Genomic DNA, 25,388 nt, shown 5'->3' with positions numbered 1-25,388 from the left:
CAGTGACAGGAAACTGGGCTCTCTGGGGACCAGACTCGCCTTTTGGGCATGCCAGGTCACAGGGAGGCTTGTGAGTCTTCCACTAAGTCCTTGGAGGACAGGAAAGTCCTCCCCTTGTGCTGCTTTCCTGAGTGTCCCTCTCCCATCCCCTCCCCAAAAAACACCTTTCATGTTATGTTCATTGGGAAGATGAAGGGAGCTCCGGCCTGGCGGTGCCTCCTGGCAGCTGGAACCTGGGATGTTATTCCCATATCTAGGCCACCCAAGATGCTGCTGCTGCTCCTGACATTTTTGGGTCATTACTACTAATGAGCACGGGAGGGTTGGCGCAGCAACATTGTCCCTCTTGATTGGATCCTCTGTCAGCACCCCAACCGTGGCATGGAACTTGTCCAGAGGGACCTGGCTGGCCTCACACGTGTGTGGACAAGCAGGCCCCTCTGTCCCCAATGCTGCTGCCCCCACTTGTGCCCAGGTTCTGGGGCCCACCAATGACAGCAACCCCTGTCTGCGTTTGGCACAGCAAGTGCCCAGATGGATCAGAGGCCTTTTGCGCTGAGAGACGGTGGGCATCAGAGGGTGGGCGAGGTGCCCAGCACAGCATGTGACCTGCCCCTTTCCCTTTCAGGTTTGGTGAGGCTGTCAGCGGGAACCTGGTGGTTGGCACCCTGGCCTGGCCCTCTCCGTGGGTGATTGTCTTCGGGTCCTTCTTCTCCACCTGTGGCGCTGGGCTGCAGAGTCTGACGGGGGCTCCTCGCCTGCTGCAGGCCATTTCCCGGGATGGCATTGTGCCCTTCCTGCGGGTAAGTCGCTGCCTGGAGCGCCTCCCACTGGGCATGGGAACAGCATCGCCACAGAACTGGCTGCATTCGGACAGAACTTCCCTAGTGCCAGGCACATTAAAGGAAGAGGATCTTGGTGTTGAGGTGCAGGTCAGGATTTGGGAGGGGGGTGCAGAGTCTCCTCCCCTCCCTAGTGGGCCAGCTGAATATAGGACAGGGGAGGTGGCCATGGGGACAAGGGGTCAGGATTTTGCCCATTTCTTACTACATCTGTAGCCTTAGGTCACTCTTTACTGCCAATTTCATGGGAGTGAGTCTGATCCTGGCCCCAACTCCCATAGGCCATTCCCCCCCCCAATTTGGCTGGTGGGGGGATGGGGCCCCCCGGCACAGCCGGCATGTGTGTGCTCAGTGCAATTGCTGAGTCCCATCTCCACAAATCCAAGCTGACAGCTCCCCTCTCGCTCTCCTACAGGGACTAGCGGCTAATGTTAAACTCGCTTCCCAGCCCTGGCTGCCTCTCTTGCAGTGTTCACTCAAGGGACGAGCCATGCTGATTAATACGAGGAGACATCCATTCTCCTGCCTCTAATATAGCACCCTCTCGCTCTCCCATGCATGAACACTCAGTGCCTCTTTCTGCCCCTCCCTCCCTCCCTCCCTCGCAAGCAGCTGGGCTAACCTGGCCTCCACCTGCCTTCCACTATAAAAAGAGACCAGCGCTTGGATCAGTCCAGGGAAGGGCCACCTAGTCCAGCCTTTCTCATTCCCTCAGTGGCCAGCCATAGTCTGCCAGGAAACCCACATGAAAGCAGAACGGCCCTCCCACAGGATTTAACTCCTAGCAACTGGTATCCAGAAGTAGACTGCCATGGAGCCTGGAGGTTCCCTTTTGCTATCATGGCTGATGGCTCTCAAAAGAACTCCCAATTTCTTCCACCCCCATCAATGTATCTAATCCCATCCAAGCCTGTGGAGATTACCACATCTCACAAGAACCCTGTAAGGTAGGCCACACCCAAGGCTACTCAGTGAGGTCCAGAAAAGGACAACCAGAATGATCAGGGGGATGGAGTAACTCCGCTGTGAGGAATGGTTGTAGCATTTGAGGCTTTTTAGTTTAGTGAAAAGGCGAGTCAGAGTGACATGATGGAAATTATGCATGGCATGGAAAGAGTGGACAGAGAAAAGTTTTTCTGCCGCTCTCGTGACACTAGAACTTGTGGGCGTTCAATGAAGCCGAAGGCTGGGAGATTCAGGGCAGACAAAAGAAAGTGCTTCTTCACATAATGCAGAGTGAGACTATGGGATTCGCTCCCACAAGAGGCAGTGATGGCCACCGACTTGGATGGCTTTAAAAGAGGACTAGACAAACTCATGGAGGATAAGGCTATCAATGACTACTAGCCTTGATGGCTACGATTACCAACGCTATCAGAGACAGTTTGCCTCTGAATGCCAGTTGCTGGGGGTCAGAAGGCGGCGGTGGTGAGAGCACTCCTTGCGCTCAGGTCCTGCTTGCAGGCTTCCCTTTGGCACATCTGTTTGGCCACTGTGGGAACAGGAGTTGGACTAGGGGGCTGCTGGCCTGATCTAGCAGGCTCCTCTTATGTTCGTATAAGTGTCGTGGTTGAGCATGGATTTGAAATTGTTTTTCTGACATGCAACCCAGTACTCTAAAACTGTAAGACCAACTTTCTGCAAAAGAAACATCTCAAGTAAGTGGGCTCATCCAGACGACTGTAAAATGTGTGACACGATCGCTTTGTGTTTTCATTATTTTTCAGTTGTCCATATGACGCTGCGCGCTTTTGCACATTTTCGCACAGTTAAATCCGCTCCTGCAGTACCTCAAATCATGCGATTTGCTTTTTTAAACCGGGAATCATCCGCTGTACCTTCAGGCGATCGGATGCAATACCACAGACTTTACAGCTGTGGGCGTTTGATGGGCGTTTGATGGGCGGTTCTTGGGCGGTTCCCCATATCCCTTCCCGCATTCTCAGCCAATCACGTATTTCCACTGTTGCGCATGTGCGCGAATGTCCAGGGAAAGCCCGGGAAAAAGGAATCTACCAGAGCAATGGTGTGGTGTTGGAGGCCTGCCTGCAACCTCTACTGCGCAGATGCAAAAAAGCACATTTGCGCAGAAGCAGCAACAGCGGTTAATTTTTAGCCAGCCTGCAAACTGGGCAGCTGCTCAGGGTGAGATCTGCAATTGTGGTTGTTTGTAAACTTTTTCAAGGGAGAAAATATTTATCTTTGCCTAACCTCCACCTCCCCCCCCTCACCCCCCCCCCATCAAATGACCTTCTTGAATGTATTGGTCTGTGCTTGCAGGCATCCAGAGTCCAGGGAGAGGGGGGGAGAAGAGAAATAGAGGCTTTCCTCTTGGATTACAGACACTCAGGCACCTTTAGTCAATTTCGCTTTCCTGCCTGCAAGAGGCTACTGCCTTTGAGTCTTGTCAATTTCAACCACAGCCTGCAGGTTCTGGCAGCCCAGCTGAGCTGAAAAGCATACAGTCCCTTTTGCGAAATATATTGCAAATTCAAGCAAAAAACCCACAGGAATTATTGGCCTATAAGTGGTTTGCTAGAGCGTCTCAGCCACCCGCAACCATAGAGACTAGGGGTCTACTTTCCTAGACATGACACATCATTACTTGCTGTTCTGGAGAAATAAGTGGAATTGCAATCATGTATATCTCCAGAAACGTTAAAGGTAGAAAAGCATTCAGTCCCTTTTGCGAAATATCGCAAACACAAACAAACAAAAATGCAGGAATTACAGGCATATAAGTGGTTTGCATGTTTCTTTTATCAGAGGGAACACTGCAAAGCCTGTGCTGGTTGCTTCAGCCCAGATTGACACAGCAGCACGCGGGGCTGTTTGCCTGCATTCCCTGCTCGAGCCAAGAGCGGCCACCCGTGGAGGGGGGCTGTTTGCTTCCCTCAGGGGCAGCATTCCTGCCGCCGAGCCGCATAATGGTCCGGGGCTGAACCCTGCAGTGAATGAGCCCAAGGGTTATGGGGGGATTCCCCCAGCGATTACAAGCCCACAATCCCCCTGCCCCCTTGCACTGCCCACAATCCCCCTGGATGGTCAGGGGCACCTGAAGACACCCCCCAGGCCGGTCCTGCTCCACAGTGGTGAGCGACAAGGAACTCCATTACAGCCACTACTACCAAACCATCAGGAAATCCAAACTTTCGCACCCGTACGTTCAAGCGCATGCGCCTTGTTATGCTTTGTTGCAAAGGGGGAGAGGAGCATACGTCATATTTTTGCGGACCAATTGGCTGATAGGGGGGACCGTTATGGGCGGAACTGGGTAAAAGTGAGAAGTACGGGTCCTCTCGCTGTGTGTGTGGGCGCAAAAAAAATGTTTTTTTTTAATTGGGAAAGAGCGAACAAACAGGCAAAGTGAGGACTGTCAGATGACGAACCAGATATGGAAAACGTGGATTATCTCGCTCTGTTTGGATGAGCCCGGTGTTAGGAGGATACAACAGTATCCCCCATCCTCAGCAACTGATCTGGCTGGAACATCCTTCTGTGTTATGGCTCTTTCCCCTGCCACTCTCCGTCTCGAGCCAGAGCAGTTGCCGGCTTCTTTCATCCAGTCCTCCTCCTCCTCCTCCTCCTAAGTCTTTGGAATCTCCTTGCTTTCTCCCCCAGGAATTGAGTTGTCTTGTTGAATGGACACATGACTCCGTGAAGCGGGTTCAGAAAAACAGGAGAGTCACTGGCCGGGGAGTGGGGAGCGGGGGGGGAGCTCCCTCCAGTCTAATCTCTTGTTTCCAACTGTGTCCCACAAGCAATGGCACTGGTGGGGGGGGGGACAAAGGCAACAGCCTCTCCTCCGTCCCACTGGTTGTTTTTATCAATGTTCTTCTTTGTATTGAAATGATGTTTAAAACTAATTTGTAAAAACTGCAGCAAAGGACGTTTGGAGAGATTCAGCTGCCCTTCCCTCATAATTATCATCTCTCCTGCTGCTGCTGCTCCCACTTTTGTCTGAGTGGAAAGAGGCCAGGCACATCCTGTTATCTTCCTTTTGCTTCTTCTTACATGCTTGAAATGCTCCTGCATGTGGTTCTCCGCAACCGCTTGCTAGGTTGCAACTCGACTTGCTTTGAGCATTTAATTTTCAGATGTTGCCCCTGCGCTCATGCACGTTGCCTGGGCATCTCAGCAGCCTGCCCTTGAGGTGTCAACTTGAAGTAGCCAGATGTGTCAACTGATGCAGCTCCTGTCAGATCCATCTTGTCTGCTTCTCAACAGTTTTCACAAGGTGCTCACAGACCAACAGCTTCCTGGGTCACAAATTGATTCACAAGGTCCTTTCTTGCCTGATGCAGTTTCTCACTCCAAGCTGTTTCCTCAGCTGCCAGGGGACTGGAACTGTCTTGCCCTCTGCCTCAGGTGGTGTCTCCAAAGGAGGACAAGGATGCAATAGGGCTGGTGCAGCAGACACCTGAGACCCAACTCCCCCCTGTTACGACAGGACCTTGTACTTCCTCATGAGCATAGCTCACTAGAAATCCAAGTCCCCTAAAGAGAGCAGCAGGATCTTTTTGCTGGAGTTACCTGCACGTCACCCCCAGAGCATGTATAATTTTACCCTTAACCCAATGACACCTACACTGAAAGTAAAATAAAGAGTGGTTTTATTAAGAGAAGGAACAAGGAAAAATATTGCAGTATACAATTGCAGTTAACAATGACCAGCTTTCTAACTATGATTCATTCATTCATTCAACAACACTGGATAGACTAAAGCAAAGAGACTAACCCTATGAACACGTTCACCTTAAGCTCACCCACACAGAAAGAAAAAAAAGGAAAGAAAAAGGCCCAGATAGTTGCATAGACCTTTCCTGGAGAGTTGCTGCAAGACTAAAGCTGAGAGAGAGAGACTTTTGTATCTAGCCCAATGAGCAACAGCTCCGCCCTTTGTAACCAGCACCAGATTTGAAAGTTCTCACCCAAATCCATAGCTCTGAAATTGTCCCAAAGATGCTAGTGTGCGTTGTTGGAGCCCTCCAGAAGAGGAACTGCCCTCCCCTTCTCACTCCTCATGTTTTATACCTTTTTCTAACTAAACTGACCCCAAAGTAAACCCAATGTAAATGTCTCCAGGAGGATATGGACATGATAAATAAGAACAATGAAAGAATTTAGGATAATTCTGTCAGGGAATGTGTTGTTTTTCCAGAAACCGTTCCCTGAGGGATTCCCAGATAACAACTGCAGTCCTGTCTCCTCCAAAGGCTTAGAAATGCACAACACCTCCTAGTTTAAAAGGAGCTACTCTGTTTCCTTCTGAAGGCCTAGATTATCATTAACATTTCCTTTGTTTGAAAGGAGCGCTCATTCTTACTGGGTGACAAATCCAAATTTCAATGGGAGTCAGGAAGTCTACACCTTCAGGTATTGCAAGATATGTAGTCAGAGGTCACAGAGGGGCTGTTTCCCAGGAATCTTTGCTGTTGCAGGCCTTTCCAAACTTTGGTTCACTGAGATGAATCAAAGATTTAAAATTCCAAATATTTGATTCCTCATAACACCCCCCTCCTGCAAGCAAGAGCATCCCCCACCCCAGGTCTCCCTGTGGAAGGAACACTAGAATGTGTTCTTCACCTCTCTTTGACTCTTACCCATTAATCCCAGTTTCCCAACCAGTACGCTGCAGATATTCACCTCTATTTCTCTGTATCATCCAAATCAGGAGTGGCTATGCAAACCCTGGACCCTGTAGTCGGCTGGATGAGGGCCAACAGTTAACTCTGAATCCTGGCAAGATGAAGGCACTGTGGGTTGGTGGTTCCTGAGTCTGGACAATTAGTCAATTGAATGGGGTTTTTACTCTCCCTGAAGGAGAAGGTTTGTAGTCTGAGGGTACTCCTGGACCCATTTCTGTCACTAGAGGCTCAGCTTACCTCACTGGCTAGGAGTGCCTATCTATGGCTGTTTCTGGACCAGTATGGCCTGATCACTGTTATTCATGTGCTGGTAACCTCCAGGTTGGATTACTGCAATGCGCTCTATGTGGAGTTGCCCTTGAGGTTAATCCAGAAGCTGTAGCTCATACAAAATGCAGCGGCTTGATTGCACACTAGAGCAAACCACTGTCAACATGTTACGCCTCTGCTGAAAGAATGCGCGGGCTGCCAATTAGCAACCGGGCTAAGGTCAAGGTGCTGGTTTTGGTGTACAAAGCCCTATGCAGTTTGGGACTCGGATTCCTGAAAGTCTGTCTTGTCCCTTATATGCCCAGTTGATGACTGTGCTCTGCAGGCGAGGCCTCCTGCAGACACCATCTTACCAGGAGGTCTGTTCCATACAATATAGTTTGTGCCACCTACCCTTTGGAATCCACTCCTGTTAAATACTAGACAGGTGCCGTCTATCTTATCTTTTTGGTGCCTGCTGAAGACCTTCTTCTTCCAACAAGCCTGTTACGTCTTTATACCCGTCTGCATCTGTATTGGAATTCTTTTTAATTGTTGGTTGCTTTTACATTTTTCTATCACTGATGTGTTTGCTGCCCTGGACATCTTTGGGAAGAAGGGTGGGATATGAACTTATAATGATAATAGTAACAATAATAGCGAGCCTAGGGCCTGTGCACCACCCAGCACGCTATTAGGATCACAGAGCTGGAAAGGACCAAACTTCATCTAGTCTGGCCACCCGCCCAGAGCAGGACCATCCATCCTTCCAGAATGGTCTGCAGAGTAAGTCAGTGAGCCACAACAGCAAGAGGCAGAGTCACAGATCGTCTCCAGAGTAGGAATTGAGCACTTCTGCCTTTTCTTTGTCATTTGCTATCATTTTGCAATCCTCTTTGAGTAGCTGATTTGCAATCCCTTTTTGTTTTAACCACCCTGAACAATTGGGTATCATCAGCAAACTTGGCCTAGCAAACTGCTCACCTCTAACTCTAGATAATTTATGGCACCCCTACACACTTCAGTATTTTTATTGCAAAGGGATGGGGGCTTGAGATGTGATTGCAAAGTCGGCAAGTTTTGGGGCCCTCTAGGTGGCCATTTTGTTGTGCATTCATGAAGATTTGTGCTCATGATGCTATTGGGGAGGTCGTATGTGATCCCGCTGTCAATACTGTTTGCACCTGCAAAAGTTTTTGGGTAATCTTACAGCTTCATTTCTGGTCAGTGCATATCCTGTAATTTCCTGTGGAAATCCCATAACTTTTTGAATGAATGAAGTCTTTATTGTTCAGAGCCAAAGGTCACCACAATTCCATAACTTTTTATATCCCAAATGTTGTGGTTTATTTTTGTAATGCTTTCGTTGTGCTATAGCCCCTCTGGACAGTTGTAGTATTGGGGAAGCACAGCAGAACCGCCAGTAAAAATCCACCACTAATGCATTATCAGTAGTTCAATAGTTGAACTTTATTCTTATTGTATTTTTAATGTTTTTACTGTATGGTGGTTGTATGGTTTTTTGTATTGCATGGTGGCTGTGTTTTTTACCATATACAAATATATTTATAAATAAATGCTGATGATGTGAAGAACATGTTGTAAAATATACCCACAATAAAACATCCATCTGAAGGGGCTGTAAAGTTTCTGTTCAAAGAAATTCAGAGATGAAATTAGCAATGTATTGAAAAGGTGTGCCTATGTGGAGCCGGACAAAATTCACAGTAAAAAAAGTCTGGTATGTTTTTGTAAAAAAGAAAAGAAAAGGCTCAAATGATGAAGGAGGGAGTGGATCAATAGCCCAAAAGGAGGCTTCAGACCAACCCCAGGAAGATCTGGCTGCACCCCTTAAGTAAGGTGTAGTCTGTTGCACTGGCCATGCGGGGCAAAGAGGGACAGATCACTGGACCCAGGGTGGGTTCTTGCTGCACGTCACGGGATGGGCCATTTCCCATGCGCAGTCTGGATGCCTCTTCTCTCTCTCTCTCTCTCTCTCTCTCTCCTATTTCTCTCTCTCGGCAGGTCTTTGGCCACGGCAAAGCCAACGGAGAACCCACCTGGGCCCTCCTGCTCACAGCCTGCATCTGTGAAATCGGGATCCTCATTGCCTCCCTGGACGAGGTGGCCCCCATCCTCTCCATGTACGCCCCACACCCCCTCCTGAAGTCACATGGGGGGCCTCTGATCACACACCAGAGTATCCCTCCCGCACCCAGGGAGGGGCACTCAGACTAAGACAACCCCTCCTCTCTCCGCGAGTGCTGGGAGTGTCCCCCCCTCCAGCCTGCTGGGATGGAGCTTCATGCCGATATAGAGCTGGGCAAGCCAGGGGGCCTCTGTCTCAGCCCTCCCCACACCTCCCTGGGGCTGAGAAGAAGCCACTCATGGCTGTGGGGCAGTTCCCTGTGTGGGAAACTGTCCAGGCTGTGGGAATGGTTGGCTGTGAGTCCCCCTCTTGCCAGGACAGGAGGGTCTCTCTCCCTCCCCTCCCCCCTTCTTACACCCCATTCAGGCCCTCCCCTTCCCCCACAGGTTCTTCCTGATGTGCTACATGTTTGTCAACCTGGCCTGTGCAGTGCAGACACTGCTGAGGACGCCCAACTGGCGGCCGCGGTTTCGCTATTACCACTGGTGAGTGGCATCTGCCCGACAGCTGGGCCAGGTGGGGGGCAGTGACTGCAGAGCAGGCCCAGTCCCCCAAGGGGGCCTTTCTGCCCCAGCCCCAGCAGTGTGAAGGGAGGGAGGAGTGGCCTAGGTGGGGGCATGTGCTCTGGGCTGTGCTCAGATCTCTCCCTCTGGGGCCTCCAGGACACTCTCCTTCCTGGGCATGAGCCTCTGCCTGGCCCTGATGTTCATCTGCTCCTGGTATTATGCGCTGGTGGCCATGCTGATTGCAGGACTCATCTACAAGTATATTGAATATCGTGGGTAAGTTTGTGGGGTTGGGGAAGGGGTGCTGGGCCCTTCCTTGTGTGAGGGAGGGGAGGACACAGGCCAAAAGAGTGGAACACCACACACGCACATGCACACCCCTCTGAAGGGGTCCATAACTCCTCTGGTTTGCAAGATCCAGGCGTGAGGCAGGGGGGCTTGCGGGGGCAGCAGGGCCTCTCCTCCACCTCTCGCGCACTCTCCCCCCTTGGTCTTCCAGGGCAGAGAAGGAGTGGGGTGATGGGATACGTGGCCTCTCCCTCAGCGCAGCCCGTTACGCCCTCTTGCGCCTGGAGGAAGGGCAGCCCCATACGAAGAACTGGAGGTAAGGGAGTATGCCTCTGCTTGGGGGGCGGGGAGGGGCGGGGATCATGTGCCACTGGACTGGACAGGGGTCTGTGCCATGCCAGGCAGAAGGAAGAGTTATGCCTGGGTGGTGGTGGGGAGAGGGAGGGAAGGGGAGACCGGGGAAGGATTGCTGGGCCGCGGCCGCTGCCTCTGGCTGGCCATCACACCAGGCAGCTCCTGCTTCCGCTGCAGAGGGGCCCATGGGCGGCTCTGGGCCGTGACTCCTTGTTCCCCTTCCCAGGCCGCAGCTGCTTGTGCTGGTGCGTGTGGACCAGGACCAGACCGTCGTCCACCCGCAGCTGCTGTCCTTCATCAACCAGCTGAAGGCCGGCAAGGGGCTGACCATCGTGGGCTCCGTGCTGGAGGGGACCTTCCTGGACAATCACCTGCAGGTCCAGCGTGCCGAGGAGGTGAGCAGAGCTTTCCCAGAGGAGGAGGAGGAGGGGTGCAGTGCGGTGGGGTGGGGTGGGGTGGGGTGCGGTGGGGTGGGCCCAGCCCCCCTGACCCCCAGCCCCCCTGACCCCCTGACCCCCAGCCCCAGTCCAGCTGGCCGTGAAGCACTCTCCCTTTCAGCTCACAGGCCAGCCAGACAGCTCTGGTCCTGAGTGCCGGCTCCAACTTCTCCCTGCAGTCCATCCGGCGGCTGATGGAGGTGGAGAAGGTGAAGGGCTTCTGCCAGGTGGTCACCTCGTCCAGCCTGCGTGATGGCATGTCCCACCTCATCCAGTCCAGCGGGCTGGGTGGGCTGCAGCACAACACAGTGCTTGTCGGCTGGCCACGCAACTGGCGCAGCAGCGAAGACCACCAGACGTGGAGGAGCTTCATTGGTAGGAGTCTGGAGTAATGGGGAGTGGAGGGGCAGAGAGTGGCGTTGAGCAGGCAGCCACAGGAGGAGTCTGGAAGCAGGGAGCCAGGAGGAAGGGCCTGCTGGAGCCTGGGCGTGGGGGCAGGAAAGCAGAGAACTGAATGGGCCTCTCTGGGCTATGCAGCCGCCCTAGCATGGAGGGGAGGGAGATTTCCCCTGGCTGAGAGGGATCTCTCCATATTCTGCCCCTGCTCCCCCCACTTGTGGGGCTTCAAAGACAGGAACGCCCCCATCCCCTCATAATGCTGCCGTGTGCCACATGGTGGTCTGTGTGGACCCTCCTTTTCCTTTCCGTCCCAGGCACACACACCCTCCGCTGTCAGCTGCCTTCCCCAAGTTCTTGCATGTGGAGCCATACCAAGCAGGAGTTGGGGTCATGCTCTGTGTCCTCCCCCGTCCCCCCTTCTGGGATGCCCTTGGGACTCAGATGCCTGGCATGCAGTCTAGCATAGCATATTCACATTTCCTGGTGAAGGAGCCCATGGCGGGCAGTGCCCCCCCACATGTCCGTATGCCCACATGCCCCTCTCCCCTCTGTGATGCCATTCCATTCCTCCCCACAGCAGGGGGGTCCTGTGGCTGGCCCTTGTGGGTGATGCTTATTCCCCTGCTTTGCCCCACAGAGTTGGTGCGAGAGACTACAGCTGGGCACATGGCCCTGCTAGTGGCCAAGAATGTGGCCATGTTCCCAGCCAACACAGAGCGCTTCTCTGAGGGCCACATTGACGTCTGGTGGATCGTGCATGACGGAGGGATGTTGATGCTGCTGCCTTTCCTGCTGCGCCAGCACAAGGTACCCAGGGAGGAGCACACTGCTTGGGTTCTTAGCAGTGACATCTTAAAGCAGGTGTGGGGAACTACAACTCCCACCATCTCCAGCAAGCATGGCCAATAGCCAGGGGTGATGGGAGTTCTCGCTCAACAACATCTGAAGGGCCAAAGGTGCCCCACACCTGTCCTAAAGCAAATCCACTGTCTGAGCGACCACTCAAACGGCCATTTGGGAACCTGGCATATCCGTACAGCCACTGGGAAGGGAAGGGCCAATGTTCTCCCAAGACCCTCCGCTGTCAGTCCTTGTCTCCTGCCCCTTGCCAGGGATGAATCTTCTTAGCTGGGCAGAGCTGTATGCGTCTTGGCTCAGTGGCTCCGAGGTGAATCTTCTCTGACCCTCGGCACCTGACAGCGGCACCCTCTTTGCTTCCACGTAGGTTTGGCGCAAGTGCAAGATGCGGATCTTCACTGTGGCCCAGATGGACGACAACAGCATCCAGATGAAGAAGGACCTGACGACCTTCCTGTATCACCTGCGCATCACAGCTGAAGTGGAAGTGGTGGAGATGGTGAGAGACTCCTGGGGGGGGGCAGGGATCATGGTGGGTAGGAGATGGCACAGGTGCACTCCTCTTCCTCCTCCTCCCCAAGTCCCCTGAGACTGAGGGTTCCTGGAATGTCAGGCTGGCACCATCCGCTGCTAATGTAAAATCATCCTAGCCCTGTACTGCTTTGCTGTCCCCCTCACCACTACACATGGTTTGTGTGCACCTGAATCACAGAATTGTAGAGTTGGAAGGGGCCTCTAAGGCCATCAAGTCCAGCCCCCTGCTCAATGCAGGAATCTGCTATGTCTCTCTCTCTCTCCCACACCTTGCGTGACAAACTTGGAAAACTGAGTGCAAAAGAAATTGCAGGACACCTGGTCCAGCATCAGCTCTCAGGCAGAATTCTTGCCCACCCTTCTTGCTCACCCGTCTTGCCTACAAAGGAAATCCTGCACCACTTCAGAGTGTCTTGTTCCATCATCTGATTTATTGTCTTCTAAACTGAATCTTAAGCCTTCCCTATGGCAAAGGCAAAACATCCCATGTCTGCTTGCAAGCAACCTTCTGACGCTCTTAGGGCTAATCACCCTAAGTTTTTAGGCTGAACATGCCCAATTCCTGTGCCTTGATTGTTAGAGCATTTGTAACCTTTTTTAGCATGCAAATCAAATGTCCTGGAATAACTTGCTCCAAGGTATCCCTTTGCACAACAGCTAAAGGGATTGTGGTCAGGGGTGGCATCCCTCCCCTTGACACAGGCCCATCTCCCTTTTCTGATATGATACCACTCTTTAAGTACATGAAAGGTTGTCACATAGAGGTTGTCACCTCTCTCTTGGACATTCAAAGAAGATAATTCCCAAGTCCCTGTGCCTCTGCCTGTTGATGCTGCAGCATATCAGGTAGGGATGTACTGGATTCAAAGGAAGTGTGGGGTGAGGAGTGTTGGGAGTGGGGCAAGAACAACTCCTGTTTTGTTCTTTTGTTTATGTTCCAGAAGGGAGATAGAGTTAGGGTCCTCCAGATGGCTAGGCTTGCCTACCTTTACCTGTGATGCCCTACTGACTTCCTTGCGTTGCAGACTGAAATGCTCAGGGAAGCTTATCTGCCCCTCCTCCTTCTGCTCTTCCCTCTTCTCTTGGACAGCCATCTTTCAGGAATGCTTTGATTTGGATTCCTGCATTGAGCAGGGGATTGGACTGGATGGCCTTAGAGACCCCGTCCAACTCTATGATTCTATGAACTCTATAAAGCATCTTTAAAAATATGTTAAAACCAAACGTCTTCAAAACATATTAAAAGAAAACATCTTTAAAAACATGTTTTTAAAAAAACTTTAACAAAATCTTAAAAAGCAATTCCGGCACAGATGCAGACTAGGATAAGGTGTCTACTTCAAAAACTGGTTGTGTTGGTTGTTTACCTGTCAGTAATTAAGATTTTTCATTCTCTAGAACAATAGATTATAGTAGCAATAAAGGAAAGTATAGCTAAAATTAGAATGAAAAGCAGTGCAACCCCATTGAGGAAAAAGAGACTAATAATATTTTGCTTCAAGACTGGAGGCTGTCCCGTTGGCCCAGCCAGTGCTTAAGTTCTTCCCAGCCCTGGCCTTTTGGGTGACTGTTGAGCCCGGCCCCTGCGGACGATGAACCCACCTTCCTTCTCTCTCTCTCCACCCACCCTGCCTCTCCTTGGCCCACAGCACGAGAGTGACATCTCTGCCTACACCTACGAGAAGACGCTGGTTATGGAGCAGCGGTCCCAGATCCTCAAGCAGATGCACCTCACCAAGACAGAGAGGGAACGCGAGGTACGGCCTGCCCTTGGCTACTCAAGCACAGGAGCAGCAGGAGCCCTTTGTGGGCTGAAAAAGGCCCCCCATGTTGTGACATCTCGTACAGTTTCAAAGATTCAAGTGATGTGCACTGGGGAGGGGGGTGGGGAATTTGTTCCACTTTCATCATTGCCTGGAAAGGCCCAAACTGGCTCAGCTCAGGCTGGCTGCTGAATATGCCCTTGTACAGTGTAAGGGACTCAACTTGTTCCCTGCTACCTGCGCAGAGTGGGGGAGGGGCCCCCACCCCTGGTGGAGATGCTGCCAGGCCAGGGGAGGCAGAGCCGTGGCTGTGGCCTCTGCATCTCTTCTCCATTGGCCGTGCCAGTATGGCAATCTCACTGGCTGCCCTGGGTGTGGCTGGCAGGCCTCAGCACTTCTTGGCCACTGCTGGGTGCAAGCATCACTCCCAAGGGAAACAGAAACTCCCAATGTCTTCCAGAAGGGTACGTGCATTTATCATGCTGCGTGTGTGTGTGTGTGTGTGATATAAAGACAATCTGAACCTGTCATGAGTTTTTTAGCAGACATTTTAACAGCTGGTGTTGCCCACCCTGAGCCCACGGGTGAATTGGAAGTTTAACAAATGAAACGACCAATAGGCAGCCAGAGCCTGGGGTCCATCTGGTGCCACCCATTTGTGGTGGTGTCTGTTGCCCTTGTCAGAACCTCTTTCCCCCTCCTGCTCCCCAGATCCAGAGCATCACTGATGAGTCACGTGGCTCCATTCGGCGCAAGAATCCAACTAACACACGCTTGCGTCTCAGTGTCCCAGATGAGCAGGTGGGCGACAATGAGGAGAAGCCTGAAGAAGAGGTAAGGTCTCTCTCTCTCTCTCTCTCTCTCTCTCTCTCTCTCTCGTGTGTGTGTGTGTGTGTGTGTTGGGCATCCATGCACAAATGTCTGGACAAAGGGCAAAGCAAGAGGGGGCACTGCTGGTTTTCTTCCATTAGGAGAAGACCATAATTACGTGTGATTTGCTCTCCAGGGGTAAGAAGTGGTAGTTCCTGTTTACAGAATCTCCTACCCGGCCCCACCACAGTTGACATTGGACAGTGCTACTTAATTTGGGCAAGAGGCGGACCAGTGCGTTCCCTGACTTGCCCCTCCCTGCTGGTCGTGTCATGGTGCTCTGAGTCCCAGCTGACATGTTCACTGATGATACCAGCTACAGTTCATTGGGATTGTGGGTCACCAAGAGAGGCTTTGGGAGAGTCTGCCCCATCACCCCGTTGGGGCCAGCTGCCATTGTGGCTCCTCCTTTTGCAGAACTCCTTCCTGAGCGGCCATTAGAGCCAGTTGCTATGAGATCAACTTCAGATTTGGCACATGAATTGACAGGCTTCTTCCTTACTCCTTTCGCATCATGTCTATTAGATTGTAAGCAAAGCTATGAAAGAGTTCGTGTCCCGATATAAACATGGTTAAGATGAGCCATAAATGTAAAAGAATGAAGGTAGCTCAACAGTCTTCACCTGACAGCAGCTATATAGTAATAGCAACTTCTGCAACAGTCACATGCAATTAATCATAGGAGTATTAGTTGATTAACCTATGGATTAAATTTCCACAAGGCTAAACACAACAGGCATCCTCCCTTTGCTGTCGGATGAAAAGCATGTCTCCGTATTGTAGCATTGTCTGAGAAAAGGCATCCCCTCCTGCGTGTGAGAGAGATGGGATAATTCTTATGCTTCTTTTAAGACGGTGCTTCTTCTTACCTGCAGTTTTTATAGGAAGGCACCTATATTAATGTTTTTTTAAAAAATCTGCCCAACCAATCAGGACACCTTTCTAGTCAATTTCAAGTTTTTAAAAACAAATTAGCCTGTTAAGAGACAAAAAGTTGCAGCCCTAAAAGAGTTGGAAGGGACCCAGAAATCATCTAATCTAACCCCTTGAGGATGTAGGAAATCCCGTTCCAGCAGCCCTCCAAGGTTGCAGAAAGCGGCCTTGATCCATCCTGGCTGGGGCTGCCTTGTGCAGGATGGGGAGGCTGCCCCGGGCACCTGAGCAGAGGATGGGCCCTCTTCCAAGCTTTGCACGTCTCCACCTTGCAACAGGTACAACTCATCCATGACAAAAATGCCACCACCTTCTCGAGCTGCTCTCCATCACCCGGTGATGAAACGGAGGCGGAGTCAGAGGCGGCCCCTGAGAAGGTGCACCTCACCTGGACAAAAGACAAGGTGGCCGAGAAGAACAAGGCCAAGAGTCCCATCAGCCCTGAGAGCATCAAGGATTTCTTTAGCATGAAGCCGTGAGTCTCCCCTCCTGCTCCAGGGCTGCACTTCCGAGCTGCATGCCAGAGGGTGTGAAGGAGGAGGGGGGCACCTCCGACGCACTCCCGATCCAAGCGTGTCCCTGGCCGGGATACTGATTAGCTGCTGCGGGAGTAGCATAGGTGGCAGGGTCTGGCACCTGGGCAGGTGGGAGGGGGACCAAGCGTGCAGTTTGGGAGGAGAAAGGGGCCTCGCATCCCTTGTGGCACCAGGCAGTGAATGACCTGCTCTCTCTCTCTTCCTCCATTTGCTTGCCGCTGCCAGGGAGTGGGAGACTCTGTAAGTGTTTGCGCTGCTCTGCTCTGCTCTGTGTCTCTGGGGCGGGGGAGGCTGGCTCTCGGTGCACCTATAGCTGTGCTTTTCTCCTGTCACCTGTTGCATCTTTCAGTTGTGGGGCAGGGCAATGCTATGTCAGTAGGGCTGGACTGGGCTAGACAGATGGACAGGGGGCTTCTGGGGCAAAGGTCAGTCTGCTCCCTCCAGCTACCAACCTGGGCCCTTGCATCTTCTGTAGGAATCAGTCCAACGTTAGAAGGATGCACACGGCTGTCAGGCTCAACGAAGCAATTGTGAAGAAGTCCCAGGAGGCAAAGCTTGTGCTGCTCAACATGCCCGGCCCCCCACGGAACCGCAAGGGGGATGAGAACTGTATCCTTCACTTCCAGAGGCCTCTGACATGGGGCAGGCCCATTTCTGCAGAACTGGAAGAGCAAGGCTGTTGTGGGGGCACAGGCATCAGGACAAGAGGCTGCCGTTTAATTCTGGCAGTTTCTGATACCAGCTGGGTTTGGCAGTTAAGGAGGAAGGCAATGCTTTAGCCAACATCTTCAAAGCCAAGATCAAAGCCTGATATTTGCATATAAGTATATGCTGAGGAATTGAAAATAAAACAGCTGATATCATAATGCTGTTATACAAATCTACAGAGTGACTGCACTTGGAATACTGTGTACAGTTCTGGTCGCCTCATCTCAAAAAGGATATTGTAGAGTTGGAAAAGGTTCAGAAGAGGGCAACCAGAAGGATCAGGGGATGGAGCGACTCCACTATGAGTAAAGGTTGCAGCTTTTGGGGCTCTTTAGTTTAGAGCAGAGGTTCCCAGCTGGGGTCCATGGACCACCAGTGGTCCACAAGCTTCAGTCAGGTGGTCCATGATGTGTCTGTATTAAATATTCATATTGATTTTTAATTATATTTTATTGCTTCTTTTTTTCTTACATTGTATTTTATGTACAGTGGAAGCTTGTTATAATGCAAGGGGGCAGGGGACAAAGGATGCCCCGGGGTTATAGGAGTTCCACATTATAACATAAACTGCAGTATTGTATACAGTATTGAACTTGGGGACATCACCATACCTGCTGTATATCCAAATCCAAGATACAGCAAACCGCATTATAAAGAGTATCCACTGTATTTCAAAGTGAATTCTACGGAATTCAAATTGTAATAAATAAAAAACTATATAAAAATTAAAAGGAGGAATAAAAATATAATTAAAAATCATACAGCATCTATCACAGCCCATTTGAATTGCTACAACAGTCAGAAAAATGATTAAGTGGTCTGTCAAGACCCTCAAGTGATCCGCAGGGGGGGGAATTAGGAATCCTACTGGCTTAGAGAAAAGGCGAGTCAGAGGTGACATGATAGAAGTGTATAAGATTATGCAAGGGATGGAGAAGGTGGACAGAGGAAAGTTTTTCTCCCTCTCTTGTAACACTAGAACATCTAGGGCAGCCTTTCCCAACTAGTGGGCCACCAGATGTTGTTGGACCACAACTCCCAGCATTGCCAATGGTCAGGAAAGATGGGAGTTGTGGTCCAACAACATCTGGTGGCCCACTAGTTGGGAAAGGCTGGCCTAGGGCATCCAAAGAAGCTGAATGTTGGAAGATTCAGGACAGACAAGAGAAAGAATGTCTTCATGCAGCACATAGTTAACCATGGAATTCCCTTCCACAAGGGGCAGTGATGGCCACCAATTTGGTTGCTTTTAAATAAGGATTAGACAAATTCACGGAATATAAGTGTATCAGTGGCCACTAGCCACAATGGCTATGCTGTGCCTCAGTAGTTAGCGGCTGTATCTTTCTGGATATCACTGGCTGGAGACTGCGGGGGGGGAGTGCTGTTGCACCAGGCCCTGATTGTGTGCTTCTCATTGGGGCATGTGGCTGGCCGCTGTGAGAACAGGAGGCTGGACTAGATGCCGCCCCCCCTTTGGCCTGACCCAGCAGGCTTTTCTCGTGTCCTGGAGATGGAGATGGAGATGGGAACTCCAATAAACACATCTGGCCATGTTTAGATCTCAAGAAGGGGGGTGTCCCTTGTTAGACAGGAAAACTAGGGGGGATTGTGGGCTGAAAGGCAAGGTATGTTGTGGTTTGTAAACACAGAAGTGTGTGTGCTTGGGAAGAAATTGTGCATGTGGCTCCCTGCCACAATGGAAGGACATGGTAACCTGTCCTGAGCTTGGTATGTGCATGAAGATGAGGAGAGGCTTTAAAAGAGGATAGACAGACTCTTGGAAGGCAAGTCTATCAGTGACTACGAGCCACGAGGACTGTGTTCTGCCTCTGAATATCAGGTGCTGGGAATCACAAGCAGGGAGAGTGCTGCTGTTGCACTCAGATCCAATTTGCAGGCCTTCCATTGGAGCATGACTGACCACTGAGAGAACAGCTGGACAAGCACCTGTCAGGGATGCTTTAGCTTGGATTCCTGCATTGAGCAGGGGGCTGGACTTGATGGCCTCAAGGCCCCTCCCAACTCACACTTTTTCAAGCAAGTTTGATGAATAGCCTATTGGGCAGAACTCTGCCAAGAAGCTTTATTTAAATGTTATACTTACCTAGAAAGCAAAGCTCAAGGTGCTCCTGTGAAAATGATTCTGCACTGGGGCCTGCAAGGGCTGGGACAGCTCCATTAGCTGAGTAGGGGAAGTCTGCTCTGCTTCGTGTGGGCCAAGAGGCTGCCCAGCCTGTGGTCTGAGATGGTGGTAAAGATGCCAAGAGCAGCCTGGGCATCCTTCAGTCAATCCAGAGGGTGGGTCTTGGCTCTGTACTTAATGCATGCTTTTCTGTTCTCATGCACAGTCCCCACGGGGGGGGGATTTATTTATTTGTTTGTTTTAAAATATTTCTATTCTGCCCTTCTACCCTATAATAATAGGGCACTCAGGGTGGCTTACAAAAATAAAATCAAACACGTACATAATAAAATTGTAAACTAAAATCACAAAAACATTAAAATAAATTAAAATACATAAAATACAATTAAAATACATAAAATACAATACACACACACACATATATAGGGAGTGGTACTAAAGGGGACTACAAGGGTAAAATTTAACGTAGAAGGCATAAAATCAGTGTCAGGCTCTACCTTCAGTCCCTCCCAAAGGCTCTCCGGAACAAGATCATTTTCAGAAGTCTCCGGAAAACCATCAGGGAGGGAGCAGAGCAAACTTCTTGGGGTAGACGATTTACACAGTTGTCTTTCAAGAGATTCTTCTGCTCTCTGAAGGGGCTCATCTACCTGGTGTTTTACTGTGCTTGGTGCTACTCGCATCTCCTTTTAATTTGCATAGTTGACATGACGTTGCTGGCAAACAAGCTATCACACAGTTTTCCCCAAGTAAATTTGTACTAACCCAATCCGCTGATATTATGAAAAATTTAGAACAATACAGCTCCACTCCACTCCACACATCTTTGCAGACGGCTTGCTTAGATGGTTTTTAGTGGGCGGGTGAATTGTCACTTTCAGCTGTTCTCCTTTCTCCACCCACTAACACTCCCATGAATTCCATTTTGTTTCTGGTGGTTTATCCAGCAACTTCCGTCCTCCCCCCTTCACAGTTTGCTGCAGCCCTCCCTTCTTTCCCCTCCCTGAGTAAACTTCCTTCACTCTTTGTAACTAGCTATGGGAATTGCCATGGGGTTTGATCATTCTGGCTCATATATTCTCTGTCTTTGCGGAGAGAATTTGAAAGTAACATCTCTATGTGCTTAGTTTCATATTCCCCCCCAAAAAAACATATAAAGTGAATTTTTTAAAAAAGAAGTCACCTGAAAAATATTGATATTGATATTTTCTCAAAATGTTGATATTGACATTTTATTTAAAGTATCAATATTATATTGTTTTTCCAATGGGGAAAAATTAACTCAGAGAAGCAAGGGGCAGCGGAAAAAGGAGGTGCCTGTGAATTATCTTCTTTTCAGTCGCCAAACTTCAGGAAATGGGGGGGGGCAGGAAGGAGTGGAAATACTGCACAGGTCAAAAATATTTGCACACGCCCAGCAACTGAGCAACCGGAAGGACTAAAAATGTAAAATTAGAGGGGGGGACCCACAAGGAAACAGTGACACTAATGCTTCCCAGAGGAACACCAACTTGTGTGAATGGAAAACAACTAATCTGAAGCTACCATTGAGTACAAAGTGTGGACCTTGCAAATCTATCACAGCAGTCAAAGCAGTGTATTTGCTATGAAGAAATGCTCCCATGTGGATAAGCGTAAGGTAGAACCACTCCCTCTTCTGCTGGTTTCCGTGCATCTCCACCTCTCTCCTCTTCAGATCAGGGGAACATGACACTAGTCAAACCCTTTGACTCTAAAACCTGGTGGGTGCATCTTTTTTGAAAAAAATCAGCTTCAAAGAGATTTTTCAACTGATCAGCAGATCAGTCCTCCAGGTGCAGCTAATGGAAATGCTTTGTCTGGCAACTGGGCTGCTGCTGGGAGGAAGGGTGGGATATAGATCAAATAATAAATAACTAAATAGTGTGTGTTACAGCCTCAGTGAGGTGCTTTCAAGCACATTCAGCAGTTGTGTGAAGAGGGAAGGGTAAAGCCAGTGAACAACCTGAAGCTCTTAGCAGGGTAAGTGGGGTGGCAAGGACAGAGTGTGGAGAAGCCTGGACAGGAAGACCTGAGGAAGGGGCAAGCTGGAGGATTCCCAGTTGGGAGGGGGGGAGTGCATGGGTCAGAAAAGAAGATGGGTATTTTCTGGGCTAGCCCAGGGGGCGGCCACATCATCCTGCCAGTCCTTAACTGTTCAATTCAGACATGGAGTTCCTGGAGGTGTTGACAGAGCATCTCGACCGAGTTCTGCTGGTACGCGGTGGTGGCCGGGAGGTTATCACCATTTACTCCTGAGAAGTTGGCAGAGGCCCTCCCCGAAGGTTTGCGCCCCTGAGAGCCCCGCCCATCCCTTTGCACCCATCTCCCAGAGAGTAAGAAGGGAGTGCCTGTCTGCTGTCGCCCCCCCTTTGCACCCGAACTGCAGCGCCAGGTGCACCCAAGAAGGAAAGCAGCTCTGGTGGCCCCTTGCCCAGCTGCACTGCTGTGGTTGACCTATAGACAGACATCAGCTCTGGGACTGCCCTCTCTTTCGGATGGAGTGCCACCTGCAGCTAAGTGACCTTCCCAGACCTGTCCTGGGGGGCTGGAGCCTTGGTTGTGCTGGGCCCCCTCCTGTTCCCGCCTGCTTTTCTATCGTTGCCTTTTGTCAGATGTTCTACTTGTTCCTCCTCATCTGCCAACCCAGCTCCCAAGGCAGGGAGAGGGCTCCAGCCCAGGCCACCAGCATGTTTCCCTTGCCAGCGCTGGCCTCTCCCCTCTTCCACTCCAGGCTGTGTTTTCTTCTGTGCCAGAAATGACCCATCCTCAGGGTCAAGGCTTGGGGCCGGTGCCCCTTTGTGTGGACTTGATTTGTGGTTGGCTCTTTGGGCAGGGGAGGGGCTGGCCTGGGCTTCTGACCGGCATCCCTGCCAGCCATGTTGCCCTTTGCACCCATGATGTCCCTGCAGCATTGAGCCCCTGAAGGCTGCCTGGACTTGTGAAGCCAGATGCTCCCCCAGGCCCAGGGAGCATACCGGCTCTCCACCCTGTCCTGCACCTCAAATCCTTCAGCCATTTTGCACTTGGGTTGTCTTACCTGAGCTCCCATCTCACCCACAGAGGTCCCAGGCCACAGAAACGTGTCTGCTGGAGCGAGTGTTTTTTCTTCTTTCCTAAATGGATTGCAGTCGCTGGCTTGGGGCCTTAGCTGGGCCACAGCCCCTTTGCACTTTAGGACTGGGTCCTCCAGCCCATGGGATTGTAGGGCAGAGGTGAGCCCTGGGCCACAGTGGCGGCAGCAGCTCCTTCCAGAGGCCACTTCTCCACCCCTTTTGGCCTCTGACACACTTCTCAGATGCCCCATACTGGACTGCAGCCTCTCCCCATTCTTGACCACAGAGGCCCCCCACCCCACAGGTGCCTGGTGGAGGCACCCACATCCCCGGCCCCCTTTGGCGTCTGGCTCAGTGAAGGGCTACGATGCTTGTGTGATCCTGCTTCTCCCACGCTTGCTGCCCTTGCAGCCTCACTGCCTCCTTATACCAAAACAGGGCTGCACGTGAGGCTTTCGGGACACCGCTCCTCCCCCTGCCTCCTCCCACAGTATCTGCTGCGATAGACACTGTGGCACTTTTAACCAATGTGAATAGTTCTCAGAAGCCAGTGGGACGCTGCCCCCCCCCCTGCTGCAGGGCTGTATATAATATGTACATAGCACAGGACATGTATTTTTAAAGTGGTCATATTTAATGTGAAAAAGAAACCAGAGGAAGTCTATATACATATATAGAGAGATATCTAGATTTAGCTGCATAGGGACTGGGGTGTGTGGGTTACGGTGATGCCCCCCAGGTGGGGCCAGCAGCCAGAATGGGACTTGTTTCTCCAGCACTGTCCACTTTGGCACCAACAGCAGCAGAGAGCTGCCGGAGACTTTGCTGTGCTGGTGTGGAAGGAGGGGGCAGTGTTGGGGTGGCCCTCCTCTGCTTCTCCCTTGTGCACTAGTTGTCTACTCAGCTTCTTCGGGATCTTATCAGGGAAAAGGGCCAGAACCACCTGAACCTATTTCACAGCAGATCTGAGCTTCCACTTCCGAGTGCAGCCTGCTAAGCTTCAAACTCTCCACCTCACACAGTCCACCATGCAGCTCGCCTTCACAGCGCCAATCCTCCCCACGTCATCTCCTAGGCCAGGTCACAGGGCTGAGCAACATCCTCGGCACTCCCTCCATTCATTGCTGTCGCCTCCTTTCCGCTCCCCACTTCCTTACACATCCCTTCAACAGCAGTATTCTTCAGCAATCTCTTACCCCCCCCACTCCAGAATTCCTCTCCCCTACACACACCCAGAGCAGCCTGACTTTCCCCACTCACTTGGGTGGAACCAATGTCCACTCCCTAGAGTTCAGATTGCACTTCCCAAGTGGTGTATGAAGATGGCATGCCTGACCCCCGAGAAAGGCCAAGGTGCCTCTTCCCTGAGCATCGCTGTCTCCTAGCTGCTGCATGTGGCCCCTTCCCCTCCCCGCCCCCAGGAGAGTGCCAGGGTTAGCAGGTGGCACGGCATGCTAGTTTACACTCCCAGTTCTGACCCTGCACGCTTGGCCCCGTGTCTGTGTTGCTCTCCTCTGGAGCCTCCTTCACCTGGTCCCCCTGGGGAGGACGCAGAACCCTCCTGTGAGGGAAAGCAGGACACATGGCAGTGCTGGAGGAGTTTCCCGCTTAAGCTTCAGAAACAGCAAAAAATGGGCCCAAGAACCGGGCCTGGCCAGCGCCCAGGACACAAGCCAGGAGGGGGCTCTCTAGCCCAAAGCTCTCGCTGCAGTAGCTGGGCTAGTGAGCTCCCCACTCCTCTCCTCCTAGCACACGGAGGCAAAGGATGTGGCTGGCAAATCCCAACCTTCAGTGATGCTACTAAGGGACTGCTGCTCCAAGCACTCTGCTTTGACTCCTAAGCAGAAGCAGAATCCAGCAAGGGAAGGACCCAGAGGCCCCATTCACGTTGGTTCCACACACTTTTTCTGTGCTCCATGTGCAATATCTTTGTTCCGAATGTTACACCAGAGTCAGCTCCTTAAGTAACCTTTATAATCAATCACTGTAGCTAATCTGTTTTATGTCCATCCAAGTGACTTTGATTCAAGTGCAATATTTTGATAGCTATTGTGAGCTCACTCATCATATGCTTTGTGTTCTAAGGAATATGCGTGCAAAGCAACACCATGATGTTTACTCCTTGTAAATAAACCAGGTTGCAAATCCAAAGGAACGTGCATTAGGCTTGCCTTTACTTTTGTGCGAGTGTTTCTGTGGCCTGCTGTAGGCTGCCTAGGGACCCCCCCTATGCTGTTCTCTATGCCGATAGATATCCTGGGGTTGTGGCTCCTCCTCTGTTGATTGCTTGTGTTGATGCTTCTACTATATTTTATTTTTTAGACTCCTGTCTGCACAAAATGCAATAAAAGGATTTTATTACACCCTTCATTTAGTGCTGATGGCAACATTTGTCCTACTTCAGAACGCAAGCCATGGGGCTGCCTGTGTGTTGCTCTCATCTGATGCTGCCTTTAAAGGAATCCAGAATTCCAGACCAGGGAGCCTGTGCTGTTCCCAGTTCACAAGAGCCTGCTTGGAGGGAAGAAGCAGGGCCAGTCCTTTGAGAAATGGCTCGTTGGCCTCTCTCCAAGTGCAACTGCTGAAGACCTCACACTTCAGCCTGGAGCCTAGCAAGTAGAACACTGCATCACAACCAACCATTCCCTTTCAGCAGTTCTATCCTTAAACTGGACAGAATAAACTGCCGCTGTGGAAGGTGTCAACCCATCTTAATACTATAAGCTGACCTCTTGCTTAGTTTTCCCAGTGTGCTTTATCAAGGGACTTGTTTATATACTTTTTTGAATTCAAGAGCAGCAGCCTCTAAATGGTACAGGCAGAACCATTTGTCCAAATACAGGCAGCTGCCGCCATGGCGGTGCTGGCCCGATGGGGCGCAGCAGGCCAGGGGCCCAGGCCCAGAGAACCTTTCATCTGGAAATGGCAGGGGTTGTATTGAGAGGCCTTCTGCCTGCACAACCACCATGAAACGATGGCCCATCCTGCCAAATTCAGCTTTCAGCCAATTTAATCAAGGTAGATTTAATGCTGACAAATACATTTCCTTTCATCCTTGTGTTTATGAGGCTGTTGGAAAGATCATATTGACCGG

General features: G+C 51.0%; 1 protein-coding gene across 6 annotated transcripts in view; it reads left to right on the top strand.

Annotated features, from left to right (window-relative positions):
• The window catches only part of SLC12A5 (solute carrier family 12 member 5), a 105,784-nt gene extending 84,287 nt beyond the window's left edge, over positions 1–21,497 (top strand). For 4 of the 6 annotated variants that reach the window (XM_061630703.1, XM_061630701.1, XM_061630700.1 and 1 more), the window contains 13 exons: positions 629–803; positions 8,765–8,883; positions 9,275–9,373; positions 9,551–9,670; positions 9,894–9,998; positions 10,263–10,431; positions 10,653–10,848; positions 11,510–11,679; positions 12,098–12,229; positions 13,914–14,021; positions 14,739–14,861; positions 16,109–16,305; positions 16,842–17,438. In XM_061630703.1, the coding sequence (XP_061486687.1) occupies positions 629–803; positions 8,765–8,883; positions 9,275–9,373; positions 9,551–9,670; positions 9,894–9,998; positions 10,263–10,431; positions 10,653–10,848; positions 11,510–11,679; positions 12,098–12,229; positions 13,914–14,021; positions 14,739–14,861; positions 16,109–16,305; positions 16,842–17,145 (2,017 nt within the window). In that variant the 3' untranslated portion in view covers positions 17,146–17,438. Of the gene's footprint in view, positions 1–628; positions 804–8,764; positions 8,884–9,274; positions 9,374–9,550; positions 9,671–9,893; positions 9,999–10,262; positions 10,432–10,652; positions 10,849–11,509; positions 11,680–12,097; positions 12,230–13,913; positions 14,022–14,738; positions 14,862–16,108; positions 16,306–16,841; positions 17,439–21,405 lie in introns of those variants that run through there. The other 2 variants (XM_061630705.1, XM_061630702.1) reach the window with 1 other exon arrangement.
• Positions 21,498–25,388: the final 3,891 nt, after the last annotated feature.

The sequence above is a fragment of the Rhineura floridana genome, chromosome 6, assembly GCF_030035675.1.
Source record: "Rhineura floridana isolate rRhiFlo1 chromosome 6, rRhiFlo1.hap2, whole genome shotgun sequence".
Classification (NCBI taxonomy): Eukaryota; Metazoa; Chordata; class Lepidosauria; order Squamata; family Rhineuridae; genus Rhineura; species Rhineura floridana.
The sequence above is the reverse complement of the archived record's forward strand: the minus strand, read 5'-3'. Positions and strand labels throughout refer to the sequence as shown.